General features: G+C 46.1%; 1 protein-coding gene across 1 annotated transcript in view; it reads left to right on the forward strand.

Moving 5' to 3' along the window:
- rasgrf1 (Ras protein specific guanine nucleotide releasing factor 1) overlaps positions 1–23,258 on the forward strand; it is a 112,438-nt gene that overhangs the window by 65,394 nt on the left and 23,786 nt on the right. The window contains exons 10-18 of the mRNA XM_072277979.1: positions 4,772–4,932; positions 5,995–6,058; positions 7,574–7,710; positions 8,618–8,700; positions 10,400–10,648; positions 12,216–12,586; positions 18,253–18,378; positions 21,593–21,763; positions 22,885–22,991. Coding sequence (XP_072134080.1) covers positions 4,772–4,932; positions 5,995–6,058; positions 7,574–7,710; positions 8,618–8,700; positions 10,400–10,648; positions 12,216–12,586; positions 18,253–18,378; positions 21,593–21,763; positions 22,885–22,991 — 1,469 coding nt within the window. The remainder of the gene's footprint in view (positions 1–4,771; positions 4,933–5,994; positions 6,059–7,573; positions 7,711–8,617; positions 8,701–10,399; positions 10,649–12,215; positions 12,587–18,252; positions 18,379–21,592; positions 21,764–22,884; positions 22,992–23,258) is intronic.

Below are 23,258 nucleotides of genomic sequence, written 5' to 3' on the forward strand. Positions count from 1 at the left end.
GGTGGTGAAAGGGGGTGTTGAAGTTAAAATTTGGGGGGTGATAGATGGAAGAGGTAAAAGGCTGAAGAAGGTGGAATCTGATGGAACCCTCCTTGATTTTGGGGAATTCTGTTAGATTTTTCTTTTTCCTTAAACTACGTTAATACACTGATGTGATGAAATTACCTGAGCCAAGATCCTTCATCAGGACTGAAACTCTGACTGTTTATTCCCCTCCATAGATGCTGCCTGACCTGCTGAGTTCCCCAGCATTTTGTGTGTGTTGGTCTGGATTTCCAGCATCTGCAGAATCTCTTGGGTTTATAGAACAGTTGTAAATGGTCTTATAACGGAGTTAGACCCAAATAGCTTTGGTCCACTGTATTTGGTTAATTTAGATTAAATTATGGATTGGAAACTGTGAAACAGGAAAATGTAAAGTAAAATGTAAATGTAATTAATTTAGTTTAAAATGATTGGCCAATGAAACACCACCATTTAGAGGGATAAGCTGCCGTTCACTTGTTTTCTCATTAGAATGAGGGTTATGCTTCTCCAAGAGGACCTCAACCTTGCCGTGGTTTGGAGGCTTGTGTGCTTCAGTGAGACGGGAAGCTATGTAGTTGCATAGACACCTGAAGAGCAGACTATCTGTTGGATGGAAGTGACTGATAGAGGCAGATGCCAAGTTTTTAAGCTCACCAGTGGGAGGTGGTGCTTTAGCACTGCTGGCCCACCACCTCAAGGGAGTCTTGATCATAAGCGGGTCGAAACTCCTGTGGACAGGTGGCAGATCAACTGATGATCCCACTGGTGATAGCACAGGACAGTTTACATCTTAGTCCATGTGTTTTTTTTTAACTCCATATTGGCCGGAGTCAGGGCGTTATGCTTTGGCTCTTGGTAGGGTCACCCATATCGAAGGGTAGAGGCCAGACTAAGAGTGGTCCACTGGTCCTCCAGGTTCGGGGGCTCAGCTCAGGGCTAACAACCCTGACCGGTAAAACAAAATCGTTATGCAAACAAGATTCCTCCTGCATCTCAGTGTGACGGTATTCCTGAGCCTCCAGTTGGGACTTGCTTGACTGACAACAGTGAAAACCGAGAAGAAGCTACTGCAATGACGAAGGAAGCTCTGAACACCACCAGAGACGGAGGACTTCCATTGCCGCCCTAAACGCCAGCGGGGTAACGAGCAGTAAGTAAGTGAGGGATATACTGGATCAGCTGACATGCCAGTTTCAGGCTGAACTGTTTGAAGGTGTCTGCAATTACATGAACTCAGATCAGTTCGCAGCTAATGAGATCCCTGTGAGGAGCTGTCACAACTGAAGAAACTGTCCACGTCAAGGTCAAACAGTAGGTTTTAATGACTGGTTAGGAGAGGAATGCTGACTGGGACACTAAAGATAACTGTGTGCTGCTCTTTCTCCGGTAGTGGCTGTGGGACCCTATACATTCACCTGGGTTTAATGTCTCACACACGCTCAAGAAGGCTTCACAGTTCAAACTAGACTTATTATCAAAGTACACGTATGCAAGATTCATTTTATTGCAGGCATTCATAGTAGAACAAAGAAATACAATAGAATCGATGAAAAATTGTACATAAAGACTGACAAAGAACCACTGTGCAAAAGAAGTCTAATTGTGAAATAGAGAAAAATCAAATAATAATAATAAATAAATTTGCAAACATGAGTTGCAGAGCCCATAAAAGTGAGTCTGTAGCTTGTGCAGTTAGTTCAGTGATGAGCTGAGTGAAGTTATCCACTCTGGTTCAGGAGACTGATTGTTGAGGGGTAATAACTGTTCCTGAACCTGGTGGTGTGGGACCTGATGGTTGAGGGGTAATAACTGTTCCTGAACCTGGTGGTGTGGGGCCTGATGGTTGAGGGGTAATAACTGTTCCTGAACCTGGTGGTGTGGGACCTGATGGTTGAGGGGTAATAACTGTTCCTGAACCTGGTGGTGTGGGACCTGATGGTTGAGGGGTAATAACTGTTCCTGAACCTGGTGGTGTGGGACCTGATGGTTGAGGGGTAATAACTGTTCCTGAACCTGGTGGTGTGGGACCTGATGGTTGTAGGGTAATAACTGTTCCTGAACCTGGTGGTGTGGGACCTGATGGTTGAGGGGTAATAACTGTTCCTGAAGCTGGTGGTGTGGGACCTGATGGTTGAGGGGTAATAACTGTTCCTGAACCTGGTGGTGTGGGACCTGATGGTTGAGGGGTAATAACTGTTCCTGAACCTGGTGGTGTGGGACCTGATGGTCAAGGGGTAATAACTGTTCCTGAACCTGGTGGTGTGGGACCTGAGGTTCCTGTACCTCCTATCTAATGGCAGCAGTGCGAAGTGAGTGTGGTCTGAATGGCAGCAGTCCATGATGCTACTTTCTTGGGGTAGCACTCCTCGCAGTGCTCAATGGTGGGGAGGGCTTTATACATGATGGACTGCGCTGCACCCACTACTTCTTGTAGACTTTGCGATGCGTGTCCATATTTGACATTCTTCAACTGAAGAGTTAAGCTAAAACCCATCAACATCTTGGGTGGATGTAAGGAGGCTGCTCAGTAAACTAGTGAGATCTCGCAGACAGATCGTGACCATGTGTTGAACTGGCAAACATCATGCCAACCCACACAAAATGCTGGGGCTAACTCAGTAGATCTGGTAGCATCTATGGAGATGAATGAACTGTCGGTGTTTCTAGCCAAGACCCTTCACCAGGAAACGGAAGGGTGCAGAAGTCAGAATAACGAGGTGGGGGCAGAGGAAAGAGTACAAGCTGGCAGGCCAAGTGAGTGGTAAGGTAGGTGGATGGAGGAGGTGAGGGAGTTGAGGTAAGAAGCTGGGAGAGGATAACTGGAACAGGTAAAGGGGCAGGTGAGAGAGAGGGAATGGGGGAGTAACTACTGGAATTGGAGAGAATGAGCAATGACTTCTCCAGCTTACCCTCCGCAGATGCCTGATCTGCTGAGTTCCTCCAGCATTTTGTGTATACTAAGACCCTATGACCATAAAACATAGGAGCAGAATGAGGCCATTCAGCCCATCGAGTCTGTTCTGCCATTCCATCATGGCTGATCCCGGACCCCAGTCGACTCACTTGACTTCTCGCCATGTCCTTCGATGCCCCGACCAATCAGGAAACGATCAACTTCCACCTTAAACATACACACAGCCTTGGCCTCCACCACAGTCTGTAGCAGAACATTCCACAGATCTACTGCTCTCTGGCTAAAATAAATCCTCCTTACCTCTGTTCTAAAGGGTCACCCTCAATTTTGAGATGTGCCCTCTAGTTCAGGATACCCCCATCATAGAAAACATCCTCTCCACATTCACCTTATCCAGACCTTTCAACATTCAGTAGGTTTCAGTGAGATCCCCCCCGCATTCTTTCAAATTCCAGCAAGTACAGACCCAAAGCTGCCAAACCCTCTGCGACAATACTGGTGTATTGTTATAACCTATCTAAAGTCCATTAGGGAAGGAAGTTTGTCACCTAACCTATCTAACTTTTAAAATGGCCATCAGTAAAATAATAAATTTGTGCTTGCAAGGACTGACACTACAATAGTGTGCCGTGTGACTCGTTCCAACGTGAAAGATTGTTCAGTCCCTTACAAGACATCACCTCTAAAGAGGTGCTGTGGTCACGCTGAATCTCTGATATAAATGTAACAAGTCTTGGATTTATAAAGCATCCTGCACATCGACAACTGCCAGATGTCTTCACGAATGGAGCCCATCTCAAGAGCAATGATTTAATGGCCTACTCATTCAAACAGTCATGGGTTGAAGGAACAGTTGTTTGGCATTTAAACACAAGAGATTCTGCAGATGCTGGAGATCCAGAGAAACACACAAGAAATGTTGGAGGAACTCAGCAGGTCAGGCAGGATCTATGGAAAAGAGTAAGCAATTCCCCTCCATAAACCTCCTTCTTGTGCCTCCCCCTTCTCTTTCTTCTACAGCCCACTCTCATCTCCTATCAGATTCCTTCTTCTATTCAGCCCTTTATCTCTTCCACCTCTCTCTTCCCAGCTTCTTATTTCATCCCTCCTTCCCCACCCACCCATCTTTTCCCTCATCTATCACCCTCCACCTTTTTCTTCTCCCCCTCTTCCCCTCACTCTCCTTACTCTGGCTTCAGCCCCCTCCCTTTCCAGTCCTGATGAAGGGTCTCAGCCCAAAACGTCAACTGTTTATTCCTCTCCATAGACGCTGCCTGATCTGCTGAGTTCCTCCAGCATTTTGTGTGTATCACTGCAGATTTCCAGCATCTCTGTCACTGCAGATTTCCAGCATCTCTTGTGTATGTCCAAGAGTACAGCAGTATTGTGATCGCTTTTATTTAATTAACTGCAATTATTTAATGAACTGAGTTGAAATTCATCTGTGGCCTTGGGATTCAGACTCACATTAGTTAGATTACTAATCCAAAACTCGATACTGATTGCTTATTTGTTTATTATTATTATTTTGTATTTGCACACATTTACATTTTTTTGCACATTGGTTATTTGTCCATCCTGGTGGATGCAGTCTTTCATTGATTCTATTGTGTTTCTTTGTATATACTGTGAATGCCTGCAAGAAAACAAATCTCAGGTGACATATATGTACTTTGATAATAAATTTACTTTGAACTTTGATAACCACCTCCATAAATAAATAGTTAGCTTTGCTGAGGTACAAATTTGTGTGATCTGCTGTTGAGAGTGATGGGTTTATCTTTGCTCTACTGTGTGCCTGATAACGAGCTGAAACTCTCTCTAACCCAGGCTCGCTTATCCAAGTACCAATGACAGAGAAGGGGAAAATCACTCGGGGTCGCCTGGGGTCTCTCTCACTGAAGAAGGAGGGAGAGAAGCAATGTTTTCTGTTCTCCAAGCACCTGATCGTCTGCACCAGAGGATCGGGTGGGAAGCTCCATTTAACAAAAGTAGGTCACCGCTGCTACGACTGGCCATGTTTCGCTTCGTCTAGATCATGAGAATGAAAGGGTTAACATATGAGGAGTGTTTGATGGCTTTTGTCCTGTACTTGCTGGGAGAATCGGGGAGGGGGGGGGGAGCCTCATTGAAACATACTGAATATTGCGGGAGAGGGGATTTGCCGTTTGCGTGATTTTTTTTTGCGTGGGGGATGGGCGGGGTTGATGTCCTTGTCGGTGTTCTTCCATGGTGGGATGAGGTTATTGATAGTGTTGCCTTTTGCAAGATTTGTTTTTTTTGTGTGTGGGGGTGGGGGTTGATGTTTTTCTTTGGACGACCTCCATGATTTTCTTTGTTCCGTGGCTATCTGGTGAAGACAAATCTCAGAGTTGTACACCACATAGGTACTTTGGTAATTCATGAACCTTTTTGAGTCTTGAAACGCCTAGATAGAGTGGACGTGGAGAAGATGTTTCCTGTAGTGGTGGAGTCTAGGACCAGAGGCACAGCCTCAGAATAGAGGGACGTCCCTTTAGAATGGAGCTGAAGAGGAATTTCTTCAGCCAGAGAGTGGTGAATCTTTGGAATTCATTGCTACAGATGGCTGTGGAGGCCAAGTCATTGGGTATATTTAAAGCCAAGGTTGAGAGATACTTGATTAGTCTGGGCAACAAAGCCGCAGCATCCGTAGTGCTCACCTCGTTAGCCAACAACCAATGAACAAGCCTCAGCTCCAGACTAGATCAGTTGCCTTTATGGGCAGCACAGTAGCGTAGTGGCGAATGTAATGCTTTACAGTACAAGCGATCAGGGTTCAATTCCCACTGCTTTATACCCTGGCCATGTTGGTTTCCTCTGGGTGCTCTGGTTTCCTCCCACACGTACAGGTTGGAGTTAGTAAGCTGTGGGCATGCTATGTTGGTGCCGGAAGCATGCAGACACTTACGGGCTGCCCCCAGCACCTTCTTGGACTGTGCTGGTCATTCAGGTAAATAATGTATGTTTTGATGTTTCAATGCACAACTGAAGACTGTAAAAAAGCTAATCTTCATCTTTCGTCTTTATTCCAGAATGGTGTCCTCTCACTTATTGACTGCACCTTGGTGGAGGATCCAGAGACAACAGATGATGAGAGTACGTAAAAAGTATTAAAATATTCGTCATGTCGTTTGAACATGTGTGCGTGTGCACCCATGAGTGTGTGTGTGTGTGTGTACTTGGTTCTGTAAGTGTGTGTACAGTTGGTAAGGTGAGAGTCAAAGTAAATAGAAAAGTACAGCACAGAAAAGGCCCTTCAGCCCATCTAGTCCATGCTGAACCACTTAAACTGCCTCCTCCAATTGACCTGCACTGGGATCATAACCCTCTGTACCTCTACCATCCATGTACCTCTTAAACCTTGAAATCAAGCTTATATCCACCATTATTATCAAAGTACATATGTATCACCATATATTACCTTCAGATTCATTTTCTCACAGACATTTACAGGAAAATTAAGAAATATATAGAATAAATGAAATACTATACACAAAGACCGACATTGTGCATGTAATGGTGTTCTGCTGAACATTGTGGGCATAATATGTCAGCATTGTAAAGCAGCTATAGTAACACTTTACAGTTGGTACTCCCCACACCCCACACCCCACTCCTTCCCCGTGAACACGTGGGTTTCCTCCAGTTGCTCCGGTTTCCTTTCACAGTGGGCATGAATTAGTGAATTGTGGGCATGCAATGCTGGCGCCAGTAGCACGGCGACACTAGCGGGCAGCCCCCGGCACATCCTCGAGCTACGATAGCCGTTGACTCATTTCACTGTAGATTTTGATGTTCCAATGTACATGTGACAAATAAAGCTAATACCTCTTTATAGTCATAATCATGGTCATAGTCATACTTTATTGATCCTGGGGGAAATTGGTTTTTGTTACAGTTGCACCGTAAATAATTAAATAGTAATAAAACCATAAATAGTTAAATAGTAATATGTAAATTATGCCAGGAAATAAGTCCAGGACCAGCCTATTGGCTCAGGGTGTCTGACCCTCCAAGGGAGGAGTTGTAAAGTTTGATGGCCACAGGCAGGAATGACTTCCTATGACACTCTGTGTTGCATCTCGGTGGAATGAGTCCCTGGCTGAATGTACTCCTGTGCCCACCCAGTACATTATGTAGTGGATGGGAGACATTGTCCAAGATGGCATGCAACTTGGACAGCATCCTCTTTTCAGACACCACCGTCAGAGAGTCCAGTTCCATCCCCACAACATCACTGGCCTTACGGATGAGTTTGTTGATTCTGTTGGTGTCTGCTACCCTCAGCTACCCTTATCTCTCCAATTCCCACAGTGGGAAATCTTTTGGCTGATACTTGACCGGAAATAATTGCAGCATGTAAGAGAAGTTTGGATAGGTACATATTTGGGAGCGGTTTGGATGGATATGATCTGGGTACAGGTAGATGGAACTAGGCAGAAGACCAGGCTGGCAGGAATTAGATGGGCTGAAGGCCTGTTTCTGTGCTGCAGTTCTCTGTGACTATAATGGCACGATCCAAGGACAGGTCAGTGGTGTTGGTGTTTCTCGGGGACGACGTGAGACCCCGGGTGGCCTTGTCGCTGAAATTCCTCTCTTTAAATCCGGCAGCGCGGGGAGGGGGTCAGGACATGGAACACCTCGACTTCAAAATTGTGGTGGAACCGAAAGATGTTCCTTCGTTCACTGTGATTCTGGTGGCCTCTTCACGGCAGGAGAAAGCAGCGTGGACGAGTGACGTCAGCCAGGTGAGTGAATCCTCACGCAGACAAAATTATAATCATCACCGGTACATGTCGTGAAATCTGTTGTTATGTGGCAGCAGTACGTTGCCATATGTAATACTAAAACCTATGAATTACAGTAAGTATATAAGTTAAATTAAATGAATAGTGGAAAAAAATTAGTGAGGTAATGTTCATGAGTCCAATGTCCATTCAGAAACCGATGGCAGAGGGGAAGAAGCTATTGAGTGTGTGTCTTCAGGCTCCTGTACCTCTTTCTCGATGGTAGCAATGAGAAGAGGGCATGTCCTGGGTGATGGGGGTCCTTAATGGTAGATGCCACCTTTTGGAGACATTTTTCCTTGAAGATGTTCTGGACAGTACAGGGGTTAGCATGAGGACAAGGACTGCTTGGCCCGTCATCCCTTTGCCAGCCTGCTGAAAGAGCTTTCCATTCTATCGCTCTCTTCCTGCCCTTTCCACTGGCTTTGTGTCAAGGTCCTTGCCCAATTCCCAAGCATGCTCTCGGCTTTTACCCCTAAGATTCTTCAGCATGTGAGATGAGGGAACTGCACCTCCCCCACCTCTCCCTGCAGCACGCTTCAGGCTCCCACTCTCTGTAAGAAACGGCCTCACGTATTTCCTTTGAACTCCCCCCCACACTTTAAACGAATGCCCTCTAGTAAGCAGTTGGATAATTTTCTAGCTGTAATTTCAGTCCTTAGATCTCATGAGTGTACTTTTCCTTCAGAACAAAAAGTATACTTAGATGTAAGAACTGAAATTGCTGGCGGTGGCACTCAGGTCCGAGTTAACATTTCAGATGCAACCTTTCATCAGGTTGTTCAGAACTTTCTGTCCAACGGTTTGTACTTTGATTTAAGATCTGAACTATTTGATTTTACATACTTAATTATTCCTGTCCTACTAGTGCATAGATAACATTCGATGCAACGGTCTGATGATGAATGCGTTTGAAGAAAATTCCAAAGTCACAGTTCCACAGATGATTAAGTAAGTGACGATTGCCTGCACCTGCACTCGCCTCTCTCAGACAATGGGGCGCAGGAAGAGTGTTCCATTACCCACTGGGGTGGCATGGTAGCGTAGTGGTTAGCACAGTGCGTTACAGTACAGGCTTCAATTCTCACCGCTGCCTGTATGTTCTCCCTGTGAATGTGTGGGATTCTTCCGAGTGCTCCGGTTTCCTCCCACAGTCCAAAGACGTACTGGTTGGCAGGTTAATTGGTCATTGTAAATTGTCCCATGACTGGTTAAAAGCATCCGTTAGTCTTGCAGGACCATGGATCTGTGTCTGGAAAGTCTTCACTCTCCAGGGTGCAGGCAGGCCTGGAAGACCAGCAGTTGCCAATGCTGCAAGTCTCCCCTCTCCATGACACCAATGTTGTCCAAGGGAAGGGCATTAGGACCCATACAGCTTGGCACCGGTGTCGTTGCAGAGCAATGTGTGATTAAGTGCCTTGCTCAAGGACACAACACGTTCCCTCGGCTGGGGCTCGAACTCACGACCTTCAGGTCGCTAGTCCAATGCCTTAACCACTTGGCCACCTGCCCATACATGTGCCCCATGACTAGGCTAGGGTTAAATAGGGGGATTGCTGGGTGGCATGGCTGAAAGGGTCAGGAGAGCTTGATCCACACCGTACCTCAATAAATTAATTAATAGTGCAACAGAATTTGGTCACATATTGTCCAAGTCACTGAGCCAGAAATAGGAAAAGATTACTTCAAATCCAGCCAGTCAATTTGATCAATCAGGAACAAGAAACAGCATGGCAGCTTAGACTGCCGTCAGATTAACAACCAGGTGAAGACAGAAGTCAGAAATGGAACAGAGTGTGTCACTGGGCTGTTGTAGACCATTAGAGACCATTTCACCATTTGGACGACAATGAGAAGGGATGTGAGAAAACGTTGGGACAGCACAGTAGCGTGAAATTAGCCTAATGCTTCCAGGTTTAGTTCCCACTGCTGTATGTAAGGAGTTTGTATGTTCTGTCCGTGACCATGTGGGCTTTTCCCCAGTTACTCTGGTTTCTTCCCACCTTCCAAAAACATACGGGTTAGTAGGTTAATTCGTCACGTGTGTGTAACTGGACAGTGCGGACTGGCTGGGTTGGAAGAGCCTGTTACTGTGTTGTATCTCTAAATAAAATTCATGGCAGAATTTTAAAGCTATTTCCAAGTTCAAGTTTCAAGTTTGTTTATGATCACTTTCAGTACGCAAATGTAAAGGAGAATGAAACAATTGTTACTCCAGATCTGATACAGCACAAAAGAAACACAAAAACATGAAGAACAGAATAAATATAAATATAAAAGCAATCCCATAAAACACAACGTACAAGTAACTGTTCGAGTGTGGCCGTATCTATATATCAAATTATCATTAAGGAAAAGTATGTATGGGGAGCTCTTCAAGGAATATTGAGAATAAGCTACTAGGAATATTGGGAAAGATTAGTCTTTCCATCCTGTTAAGATATTTTTGATGAGATTGTGACTGTTCTCTGACTTTAAATAGACACATCTCCTCTTTTGTATCTTAATACTATCCATTGAAATCACACTTTATCAGGAATCTATCAAACTTCATCTGGAACTTTAGTCTGAACTATATCGTCTCCATTGCACTGGCAGCGCCAGCCTTTGCTGAGCGAGATCATCACCCTGGTTTTGTTGTAACCGACAGGTCTGACACCAGCCTTTACTGTGACGATGTGGATATCAGGTTCAGCAAGACTCTCAACTCCTGCAAAGTTCTCCAGATTCGCTATGCAACCGTGGAACGTCTGCTGGAACGCCTGACTGACCTGCGCTTCCTAAGCATAGACTTCCTCAACACATTCCTGCATTCGTACCGCGTATTCACCACGGCTGACGTAGTGCTGGACAAGCTCATCGCCATTTACAAGAAGCCAATAAGTGCAATACCTGCAAGGTGATGTCGGTGTATTATCGTATGACACGTTGAACCCACTCTGTGTGTCTGTGTGCCATTGCATGTGTGTGTACGTTTGCATGCACATATGCATTTGCTTGTCTGTGTGTGTGCACACACGCATGTTTGTGTGTATGCGTGCAAACATGTACGTGCAAGTGGAAAATAATTGTTCTGATCACATGTACAGCGATGTCAACAAAATGTTCATGAAATTGTCTTCATTGGGCACACAATTGAAAACATTCGGTTCTCAGTCTCCAAGAACTGTTTGTTACCAATAACTCCTGGTGTGGCAGATTTCTGGGACATGTCTGCACGACAAGGGTCACTCCTCCATGTGACCCACCTACCCTACCATCGCTCCTCGCCTGGATCCACCCATCACCTGCCAGTTCCTGCACCATCTCATCCCCTCATCACTTTCCTCATCTCACCTGACTGTCACCACTCCCTTTCAGTCCAGGTGAACGGTCCCTCTCAACCAGAAACGTCAACTGTCCATTTTCCTCCACTGACCCACTCAGTTCCTCCGGAAGCCTGCTCGTTTACCTCCAGACTGCAGCATCTGCAGTCCGTTGTGTCTCTACCACACTGGTTTCCCTTCTTCAGCATCATCTCTTTACGACAATCACAGCCAATTGTAGTTAATTACCTGAGGAATCATTGTGATTGTTACAACTCCTTTTACAGAGAATCACCAGCATCGTCCATTACAGTTGTCCGAAAGGGCTAAAGGCATCCGTTAGTCTTGCGAGACCATGGATCTGCACCTGGAAAGTCTTCACTCTCCAGGGCGCAGGCCTGGGCAGGGCTGTATGGAAGACCAGCAGTTGCCCATGCTGCAAGTCTCCCCTCTCCACGACACCAATGTTGTCCAAGGGAAGGGCATTAGGACCCATACAGCTTGGCACCAGTGTCGTCACAGAGCAATGTGTGATTAAGTGCCTTACTCAAGGACACAACACGTTCCCTCGGCTGGGGCTTGAACTCACGACCTTCAGGTCACTAGTCCAATGCCTTAATCACTTGGCCACGTGCCCACACAGCGAAAGGGCTAATTATAAAGAATATAGCTCACTTTTAAGGTGACTGGAGGAAAATATATGGGGATCAGAAGAAGGTTTTTGCACAGGGATTGGTGGATGTGCGGAACGCACTGCCAGGGTGGCGATAGAGGCAGTTATATTATTAAGAAGCTCTCAGATAGACAAATGGATGAGAGAAGAGTGGAGGGCTATGTAGGAGGGAAGCATTAGATTGATCGTAGAGTAGATTTAAAGGTTGGCACCACATCGTGGGCTGAAGGGCCTGTAATAAGTTGTACTGTTTAGTGTTCTGTTCAGCAAAGTGTGTTCGACTTCATAGTAACACACACAACATGCTGGAGGAACTCAGCAGGTCAGGCGGCGTCTATGGAGAGAAATAAACAGTCGACATTTCGGGCTGAGACCCTTCATCAGGATTCACAGTCAACCCTAACTGTATAATGATACTTTTGATTAAATAAAATGCAGTGGTTATATCTCGGCAACCCTACTAACATTAGATTTCCTCTCAAACGCAGGTCACTTGAACTCTTTCTTGCAAGCAGCCAAAATAACAAACTCCTGTACAGGGAGCCCCCAAAGTCCCCACGAGCGAGCCGGAAATTCTCCTCCCCTCCGCCTCTTTCCATTTCGAAGACGTCGTCACCTATTCGGAGGAGGAAGCTTTCTCTTAATATTCCCATTATCACTGGAGGCAAAGCCCTGGATCTCGCCACCATGACCTGCTCGTCCAACGGCTATGCAAGCATCTACTCCTCATCGTCCCCCTTCAGCAAGACCAGCCTGGACATCAACAAGCTCTACTTCTCCAGTAACTACTCCAATAAACTCTCCGATGAGCCCGAATCCAAATCAGACAAAGCTGAAGATTCTGGTCCGGGCAAAGGAGGTAAGCTGTCAATGCCCACAGCATTAAAAGTTCAAAGTAAATTTATTATCAAAGTACAGATATGTCAGCATGTCCTACCCTGAGATTCAGTTTCTTGTGGGCATTCACAGTAAATACAAAGAGACACAGTAGAATCAATGACAAACTGCACTCAACAGGATGGAAAAACAACCATTCTGCAAAACACAATAAATTGTACAAATACAAAAAGAAAAAAAATCAATCAAAATAATAACAAATAAATAAGCAACAAATATTGAAAACATCAGATGAAGAGACCTTGAAACTGAGTCCATAGATTGAGGGTACACTTCAGTGTTGGGGTGAGTGAAGTTGACAGAACTTGTCCTCTTTGATTCAGGTTGTTGGGTAATAATTGATCCTGAACCTGGTCGTGTGGGACCTTATGGTTGTAGGGTAATAACTGTTCCTGAACCTGGTGGTGTGAGACCTGATGGTTGTAGGGTAATAACTGTTCCTGAACCTGGTGGTGTGAGACCTGATGGTTGAGGGGTAATAACTGTTCCTGAATCTGGTGGTGTGGGACCTGATGGTTGAGGGGTAATAACTGTTCCCGAACCTGGTGGTGTGGGACCTGATGGTTGTAGGGGTAATAACTGTTCCTGAACCTGGTGGTGTGGGACCTGATGGTTGAGGAGAATTAACTGTTTCTGAACCTGGTGGTGTGGGACCTGATGGTTGAGGGGTAATAACTGTTCCTGAACCTGGTGGTGTGGGACCTGATGGTTGTAGGGTAATAACTGTTCCTGAACCTGGTGGTGTGGGACCTGATGGTTGAGGGGTAATAACTGTTCCCGAACCTGGTGGTGTGGGACCTGATGGTTGTAGGGGTAATAACTGTTCCTGAACCTGGTGGTGTGGGACCTGATGGTTGAGGAGAATTAACTGTTTCTGAACCTGGTGGTGTGGGACCTGATGGTTGAGGGGTAATAACTGTTCCTGAACCTGGTGGTGTGGGACCTGATGGTTGAGGGGTAATAACTGTTCCTGAACCTGGTGGTGTGGGACCTGATGGTTGAGGGGTAATAACCGTTCCTGAACCTGGTGGTGTGGGACCTGATGGTTGAGGGGTGATAGCTGTTCCTGAACCTGGTGGTGTGGGACCTGATGGTTGAGGTGTAATAACTGTTCCTGAACCTGGTGGTGTGGGACCTGATGGTTGAGGGGTAATAACTGTTCCTGAACCTGGTGGTGTGGGACCTGATGGTTGAGGGGTAATAACCGTTCCTGAACTTGGTGGTGTGGGACCTGATGGTTGAGGGGTAATAACCGTTCCTGAACCTGGTGGTGTGGGTCCTGATGGTTGAGGGGTAATAACTGTTCCTGAACCTGGTGGTGTGGGACCTGATGGTTGTAGGGTAATAACTGTTCCTGAACCTGGTGGTGTGGGACCTGATGGTTGAGGGGTAATAACTGTTCCTGAACCTGGTGGTGTGGGACCTGATGGTCTAGGGGTAATAACCGTTCCTGAACCTGGTGGTGTGGGACCTGATGGTTGAGGGGTAATAACTGTTCCTGAACCTGGTGGTGTGGGACCTGATGGTTGTGGGATGATAACTGTTCCTGAACCTGGTGGTGTGGGACCTGATGGTTGTGGGGTAATAACTGTTCCTGAACCTGGTGGTGTGGGACCTGATGGTTGAGGGGTAATAACTGTTCCTGAACCTGGTGGTGTGAGACCTGATGGTTGAGGGGTAATAACTGTTCCTGAACCTGGTGGTGTGGGACCTGATGGTTGTGGGGTAATAACTGTTCCTGAACCTGGTGGTGTGGGACCTGATGGTTGTGGGGTAATAACTGTTCCTGAACCTGGTGGTGTGGGACCTGATGGTTGAGGGGTAATAACTGTTCCTGAACCTGGTGGTGTGGGACCTGATGGTTGAGGTGTAATAACTGTTCCTGAACCTGGTGGTGTGGGACCTGATGGTTGTAGGGTAATAACTGTTCCTAAAGCTGGTGGTGTGGGACCTGATGGTTGAGGGTAATAACTGTTCCTGAACCTGGTGGTGTGGGACCTGACGGTTGAGGGGTAATAACTGTTCCTAAACCTGGTGGTGTGGGAGCTGATTGTTGTAGGGTAATAACTGTTCCTGAACCTGGTGGTGTGGGACCTGATGGTTGTAAGATAATAACTGTTCCTGAACCTGGTGGTGTGAGACCTGATGATTGAGGGGTAATAACTGTTCCTGACCTGGTGGTGTGGGACCTGATGGTTGAGGGGTAATAACCATTCCTGAACCTGGTGGTGTGGGACCTGATGGTTGTAGGATAATAACTGTTCCTGAACCTGGTAGTGTGGGAGCTGATGGTTGTAGGGTAATAACTGTTCCTGAACCTGGTTGTGTGGGACCTGATGATTGAGGGGTAATAACTGTTCCTGAACCTGGTGGTGTGGGACCTGCTGGTTGAGGGGTAATAACTGTTCCTGAACCTGGTGGTGTGGGTCCTGATGGTTGTAGGGTAATAACTGTTCCTGAACCTGGTGGTGTGGGACCTGATGGTTGAGAAGTAATAACTGTTCCTGAACCTGGTGGTGTGGGACCTGATGGTTGTAGGGTAATAACTGTTCCTGAACCTGGTGGTGTGGGTCCTATGGCTCCTGTACCTTCTTCCCGATGGCAGCAGTGAGAAGACAGCACGGCCTGGGTGGTGAGATGGTAATATCAGGAAGGGGATAGTTTTACAAATCGTATCTGGGTGTCAGGGTTCTCGGGGCACAGCAGTCGATGGTTTGGCCAACACTTACATCACAATAACCTGACCCCCACCCCCAACAGGCCCGACATACACATCACCCAGCTTCACTTTATGTACATAGAATCAGAATATGTATATAACAGTCACTGGTACATTGTGTTTTCTAGGATTACTGTTGTATTTATATATACTGTGGTTTTTCTGTTTCTTTGTTATGTTCTTTATGCTAATCTGAGTTTTTTATGCTGCATCAGATTCAGAGTAACAATCATTTCATTCCTCTTTACCCTCACGTACTGAGGAATGACAATACACTTGAATCTCTGATTCAGCTGAGAGTATGAACCGTGTGCCTTGTTGAGCTGCTGCACTCTGTCCAGTTCAAGGAGGCACTGTCCCTCTCGGTCACTCACAATGTGTGATTGGCAACGTGTTGGCCTGGCCGAGCAGGCCACTCACAGGTCCAGGCGGCAGAGCGACAAAGGGTCTGCCTGAGCCGGTTTCCTGCCCCTCTTCCAGGGTTACGCCTGTGCCCGGGTCCTCAGGGGCTCAAATGTGTTGCAGAAAGCAATAGCTATATTAATTTGAAATGGTTCATAGTTTATGAAGCTCTTGTTTAGTGTATTGTTGCTGAATAAAACTTGAAAAAAAAACAAAATGGCAATATGGTGTCCATTGTCTCCCACACCATCACCAGCCTCATCAACCCTGGAGATCTCCCACCCACTGCCACCAACCTCGTTGCCTTACCCTGTTGTTGTTGTTGTTGTTTGTCCTTCGTAGTGGAAGGTGACCATGGCTTCAAAGTCAAATGGGAGATTGGTGGCTGTGGGTCTGGAGGTGACTGATGAGGCCAATCCGGGCCCTAAAGGCTCGCCCACATGTGGGACACAAGTGGGTGGGTGCTGTCGTGGCAGTGGATGCTGCTCGGGCCTTGCGCACAGCATGCTTTCGTTACGCCTCGATGATGCACCTGACTTCAGCTGCACGGGCTCCTGTGGTGATCTTGCTGCGCCAAGCTGGACGGTCGAGGGCAAGCGTCTCCCACATGTTGATGTCGACACCCAGGCCTTTGAGGGACGCTTTGAGGCAGTCTTTGTAATGTTACTTCTGCCCCCCGACTGAGTGCTTGCCCTGACACAGTTCTCCGTACAGCAGCTGCTTAGGCAATCGGCTGTCTGGCATTCTGACCACATGTCCAGCCCACCTGGCTTGGGCTTTCAGCAGGATGGTGTAGACGCTGCACCCTGTACTGTTTGCCTGTACGTCCTACCCAAGATCCACAAACCTGACTGTCCGGGTAGGCCCATTGTCTCTGCCTGCTCCTGCCTCACTGAACTCGTGTCCACGCACCCCGACTCCATTTTATCCCCCTTGGTTCAGCCCCTTTCCACCTTCATCTGTGACACTTCACAAGCTCTCGACCTCCTCGACAACTTTCAAATCCCCTGGCCCTGACCACCTCATTTTCACCTCGGATGTCCAGTCCCGACGAAGGGACTCAGCCCAAAATGTCGACTCTTTATATCTTTTCCATAGATACTGCCTGACCTGCTGAGTTCCTCCAGTATTTTACGTCTGTTGCTCTGGCAACATGGTGGGAAGGTGTGTGTGAGCCGGAGGACTTCAATTTCATGTACAATGATATGAGTGAGCAGCAATCTACAGGAAATATTTCCTTGTGGAGCTGCGCTTGGTCGGTCAGTTTGTGTGTCATTTATTACAGAACTAACAGCCGCTTCCCAACCTACTGGGGAAGTTGGAGCTCAGACATTTCCATGGCTGGTAACATGATCTGGTGTTTCAAGCCAAGATGACATGTAGAGTGAGGCAGGTGAGAGCAAAAAGGGTTCTAACTGTAGACTGCTTACTCCTGAAGTCACCCATCACAGCCAGGCCCCTTTAAGGCTAAAAAAGACTCTAAAAAAGGCCAATGGTGGTGTCACAGTCATAGTCATAGTCATACTTTATTAACCCCGGGGGAAATTGGTTTTCGTTACAGTTGCACCATAAATAATTAAATAGTAATAAAACCATAAATAATTAAATAGTAATATGTAAATTATGCCAGGAAATAAGTCCAGGACCAGCCTATTGGCTCAGGGTGTCTGACCCTCCAAGGGAGGAGTTGTAAAGTTTGATGGCCACAGGCAGGAATGACTTCCTATGACGCTCTGTGTTGCATCTCGGTGGAATGAGTCTCTGGCTGTATGTACTCCTGTGCCCACCCAGTACATTATGTAGTGGATGGGAGACATTGTCCAAGATGGCATGCAACTTAGACAGCATCCTCTTTTCAGACACCACCGTGAGAGAGTCCAGTTCCATTCCCACAACATCACTGGCCTTACGAATGAGTTTGTTGATTCTGTTGGTGTCTGCTACCCTCAGCCTGCTGCCCCAGCACACAACAGCAAACATGATAGCACTGGCCACCACAGACTCGTAGAACATCCTCAGAATCATCCGACAGATAAGGACCTCAGTCTCCTCAGGAAATAGAGACGGCTCTGACCCTTCTTGTAGACAGCCTCAGTGTTCTTTGACCAGTCCAGTTTATTGTCAATTCGTATCCCCAGGTAGTGGTGTAGCAGTCAGTGTAACAATATTACAGTGCTGGAAACCTGGGTTCAATTCCTTTCACTGTCTGTAAGACGCTTGTGGATTTCCTCCAGGTGCTCCCGTTTCCTCTCACCTCTCACCTCTCAAAGGCATACAGGTTAGTAGGTTAATTGGTCACATAGGTGTAATTGTACGACGTGGGCTTGTTGGACCAGAAAGGCCTGTTACCATGCTGTTTCTCTAAATAAAATAAAATAATTTCACTAATTTCCCAGTCAACGGGAAGAGATTGTTTCCTGGATTCGGGTGGGATGTGGGCAAAGCAGTGAATCGATTGAGAGCTCTCAGCCCTCCAGACATATAACGAATCTCGCATTCATATGTAGGTACAGCAAGGACGGTGAAGGAAGATTCCGAGATTGAGCAAAACCTGAGCGATGAGGATGAGACAGAAACATCACCGACAAAATCTCCAACGACTCCAAAAAAACTAAAAACAAAGAACTCTTCAGGTAAGGAGCAAAGAGTTTGGTGTCAACTAATCAGGGGATCAAACAATCCTGGAATGTAGTGTCTCTGTAACCTGCTCCAAACTCTCATAGTTCCCTGTCTCTGTAACCTCTTCAGCCTCCAGACTCCAGAATTCTCCCTCCTGACATGACTACCTCCAATCCCTTTCAACACAACCACCTCCAGCCTCCAGAACTCTTCCTTGAGGCATGATCACCTCCAGCCCCAAAACAATGCCTCTCAACATGACCACTACCAGCCTCCAGACAAAGAATTCTCCTGTCAACATGACCACCTTCAGATCTCAAAAATTTCACTGTCAGCATGACCATCTCCAATCCCCAGAAAAAATCCCTTTCAACACGACCACCTCCAGCCCTAGAACTCTCCTTCTTGACGTGACCACCTCCAGCCACAGAAATCTCCCTCTCAGGACAACCATCTCCAACCGCTCCAGCCATAACAATATGACATCTTCATCCCTAACCGTCTGTCCTCACTGCAGTCTTCCAATACCAGCTTCTTCTACTCATTTATCATTTGCCCCACAGGTCCTAAAATCTGGGATTCCCTTCTAAAACCTTCTCCTCCTGCAGGATGCTCTTTAAGACCAGCCTTTGGCCATCTGCCCCATCATTACTTCGTGTAACAGCGTCAAATTTTAGACCATAAGACATAGGAGCATATTTTGGCCATTTGGCCCATTGAGTCTGCTCTGCCATTTCATCATGGCTGATTTATTATTCTTCCTGCCTTCTCCCCATAACCTTTGATACCCTGACTAATCAAAAGCCTATCAACACCCAATGACTTGGCCTCCACAGCCGTCTGTGGCAATGAATTCCACAGATTCACCACCTCCTGGCTAAAGAAATTCCCCATCTCTGTTCTAAAGGGGGCGTCCTTCTATTCTGAGGCTGTGCCCTCCGGCCCTAAATTTTGTTCAATAACATTTTCAACGATGAATTCAGATGTCATTTCTCCAACTCAGAGATTCTATATAATTCTTTTTGAGCAGGTTATACTTGTTTAAGTCTGACTCATCAATCCTGAAAGAGATGTATTTCAGGCAGGCTTGCCCTGGGATTAGAGGACAGTCCGTGTGCGTGAGTGGGTGGGAGAGACGAAAGGGGCTTGTTTGCTGTTGTTGTTTGTTGTTTGTTGGATTCTGTGTTCTTTTGTGAGCATTATGACCTTTTTATGTTGGTGCCAGAAAGTGTGGAGACACTTGCAGGCTGCCTCCAACATATACTTAGAGTGTGTTGGTTGTTAACGCAAATGATAGACTTCACTTGGTGTACATATGATAAATAAATTAATATGAATCTAATATATTTATTTATCTGTTTCATTTCCTTCACTTTAAAAACATCTACTCTTACTTTACCAAATCAATTACACCATTAATATTTTGTATCAACAATGATATAGTTCTTATTATATAGTAGCTCTATTGCATAGGGATGAATGAAATCATTAATACAGAGGACACTTGAATGTTAAAGACATGAAGGGATATGGGTTTAGTACATAGAGTGGTGCTGAGAAAGGCAGCTCTTACTTACCTTGTTGAATCGTGAAGCGGATGCTGGGAGCTGAATAGCTTCTTACTGCTTCAAGTTTTTTCTCTTATTTTCTTATGAATGGCTATTATTACATTTTTATTTTTTCTCAGCTCAAGCTGATAAAACCTGAAGTACAGGCATAGCCACACACACTCATTTCTCAGTTGCCAGGAACTTTCGGACTACTCTAGTGGTGTGTAGTGTTGTGGCTTTCTGGAGATTTACGTAAATATTGCCATGTAGCCCTAGTTGTTTAATGCTATTGTGTAGTGACTTTGAGATGACACCAGTTGTAGATATTACTATTGGAACAATATTTACCTCAGTCATGTTCCATAGACTTTCAATTTCCTCTTTTTATTCAGCATATTTCTGTTATTATTTTTATTTCTTTATTTTTGTATTTGCACACTGATTGAACACCCGAGTTGGTACGGTCTTTTATTGATTCTATTAAGGTTATTATTCTATTATGGATTTATTGAGTATGCCCACAATAAAACGAATCTCAGGGTTGTATATGGTGACATGTATGTACTTTAATAGTCATAGTCATACTTTATTAATCCCAGGGGAAATTGGTTTTCATTACAGTTGCTCCATAAATAATAAATAGTAATAAAACCATAAATAGTTAAATAGTAATATGTAAATTATGCCAGTAAATTATGAAATAAATCCAGGACCAGCCTATTGGCACAGGGTGTCTGACCCTCCAAGGGAGGAGTTGTAAAGTTTGATGGCCACAGTCAGGAATGACTTCCTATGACGCTCAGTGTTGCATCTCGGTGGAATGAGTCTCTGGCTGAATGTACTCCTGTGCCCAACCAGTACATTATGTAGTGGATGGGAGACATTGTCCAAGATGGCATGCAACTTGGACAGCATCCTCTTTTCAGACACCACCGTCAGACAGTCCAGTTCCATCCCCACAACATCACTGGCCTTAGGAATGAGTTTGTTGATTCTGTTGGTGTCTGCTATCCTCAGCCTGCTGCCCCAGCACACAACAGCAAACATGATAGCACTGGCCACCACAGACTCGTAGAACATCCTCAGCATCGTCCAGCAGATGCTAAAGGACCTCAGTCTCCTCAGGAAATAGAGACGGCTCTGACCCTTCTTGTAGACAGCCTCAGTGTTCTTTGACCAGTCCAGTTTATTGTCAATAATAAAGTTACTTTAAATGACTCTGTAAAGAATGACATAGACTACATTATACGTAATTTGGCACAGCCAATATAAAGTGAAGCATGTAAGAAACTGATGACTGGAGATAGCCAGATTCAGATTTATTTATCACATTTACATCAAAACTAACAGTGAAAAGCACCAATTGCGTTAATAACCAACACAATCCAGCACTGCCCCAAAACCAGTGATAAGCACCACTACATCAATGGAAAATGCAACTGGTGCCATCTTGAACCGAACCCCTGCTCCTGCCCCTGAATCTTCATTTACTGTCTCTGACCTCCAACTCTCCCTTATACCTGTCCCTGAGCTCTAACCTGATCCCTAACTCCCCAAGCTGTCCCGAAAACCATCCCCGCGAACCTAAACAAAATGACTATTGAGCCACGACCTCGACAGACATCAGCGCTCGGCTATGGGGGCTGTGGGTTACCTGTGACCCATCTTATCTCTGCAGAATTCTCCCTGTTCTCCTACAACAATGGAGTGGTGGTCACGTCCAGTCGGGAGATGGAGAACAACCGCAGTGCCCTGTCCGCCACCTCGGCGTTTGCCATTGCAACCGCAGGTGCCAATGAGGGCACTCCCACCAAGGAGAAGTTCAGGCGCATGTCGCTGGCCAGCGCAGGTAGTCTCTGGATTTTGAAACACAGAATCTGATTTCTTAATGCCAAATCTTGGTAATTGGTTCTAAAAGAACGCAACAGAAGAAGGGGGCTGATTTGTGCATTTAAATTCACCATCAGCAAGACATAAATTGTTTGAATTATTTTGAAATGTAGGCAGCAACAGAAACCACCTAAGTTAAGGCACAAACTCGGAACACAGTCTAGAGTGTTCCAATGGTTAATCAGTACATCCAGAGGGAGAAAGTGTGTCGGGTGGACAAATGGCTCTCCCGCTCCCGTTGTTTCTGAGAGTCTCCCCCACACACTGTTACTCCTCTAAGCTGATTCAGTTTAGAGTAGTGGAGGTTGAAGTTATTCATGCCAATTCAGGAGCCTGATGGATGTAGGGTGATAATTGTTCCTGATCCTGGTGGTGTGGGACCCAAGGCTTCTGAACCTCCTAGCCAAAGGCTAGAGCACGACCTGGATGGAGGGGGTCTTTGATGATGGGTGCTCCGTTTCTGTGGCAGTGCTCCAATGAATGTGCTCACTGATGGGGAGGGCTTTGCCTGTGAAGGACAGGGTTGTATCCACCACTCTCTGTAGACACTTCTTTGGGCCATTGGTGTTTCCATGGCAAGCTGTGACGCAACCAGCTCAGATACTCTCCACTGTGCATCTATAGAAGTTCGTCAAAGTTTTAGTGATGTGCCATATCTGCACAAATGTCTCAGAAAGTAGAGGCGCTGTTGCGCCCCCTTTGTGAAGGCACTTACAGAACTCATCCCCTGACACGATAACGCCAAGGAATTTAAAGCTACTCGGCATGGAAGCCCAGCACTAAGACCCATGCTGAGAAAGGGGTACGTCATCTTTTGTCATAACTTACTTAAGCCTAATACTGCTCAGTCAGGCTCAAGTTAGGAAACCTCCAGTGAGACAGAGATATCTAATCTAACCCTGAGTATCGAGCTACCATTGAACCAGGCGTTCCCAAGCTGGGGTTCCACGGACCCCTTGCTTAATGGTGTTGGTCCATGGCGTAAAAAAGGTGGGAAATCCTGCATTAGATGGTGTGACGAACTAATATCTGTTGTTCTCTGCCCAATTATTTCCCAATGGATTTCTTAATTGAATTCAGGCTTTCCTGCGGATCAGAGGATTTGTGACAAGGAATTTGTTATCCGAAGAGCAGCTACGAATCGGGTGCTCAACGTGTTGAGGCATTGGGTCTCTAAGCATTCCCAGGTGGGTGTTTGGCTGTAAACACGAAAGATTCTGCAGATGCTGGAAACCCACAGTAACACACAGACAAAATCCCAGAGGAGTTCAGCAGGTCAGGCAGCATCTATGGAGAGGAACAAACAGTCGGCGTTTTGGACCAAGATCCTTCATCAGGGACTGGAAAGGAAGGGGGCAGGGGGAGAAGCCAGAATAACAAGGTGGGGGAGGGAAAGGAGAGAACGATGGCAGGTGATGGGTGAGACCAGGTGAGGGGGAAGGTGGGGAGACGGG

Source organism: Mobula birostris, chromosome 14, assembly GCF_030028105.1.
Source record: "Mobula birostris isolate sMobBir1 chromosome 14, sMobBir1.hap1, whole genome shotgun sequence".
In the NCBI taxonomy this organism is placed as follows: Eukaryota; Metazoa; Chordata; class Chondrichthyes; order Myliobatiformes; family Myliobatidae; genus Mobula; species Mobula birostris.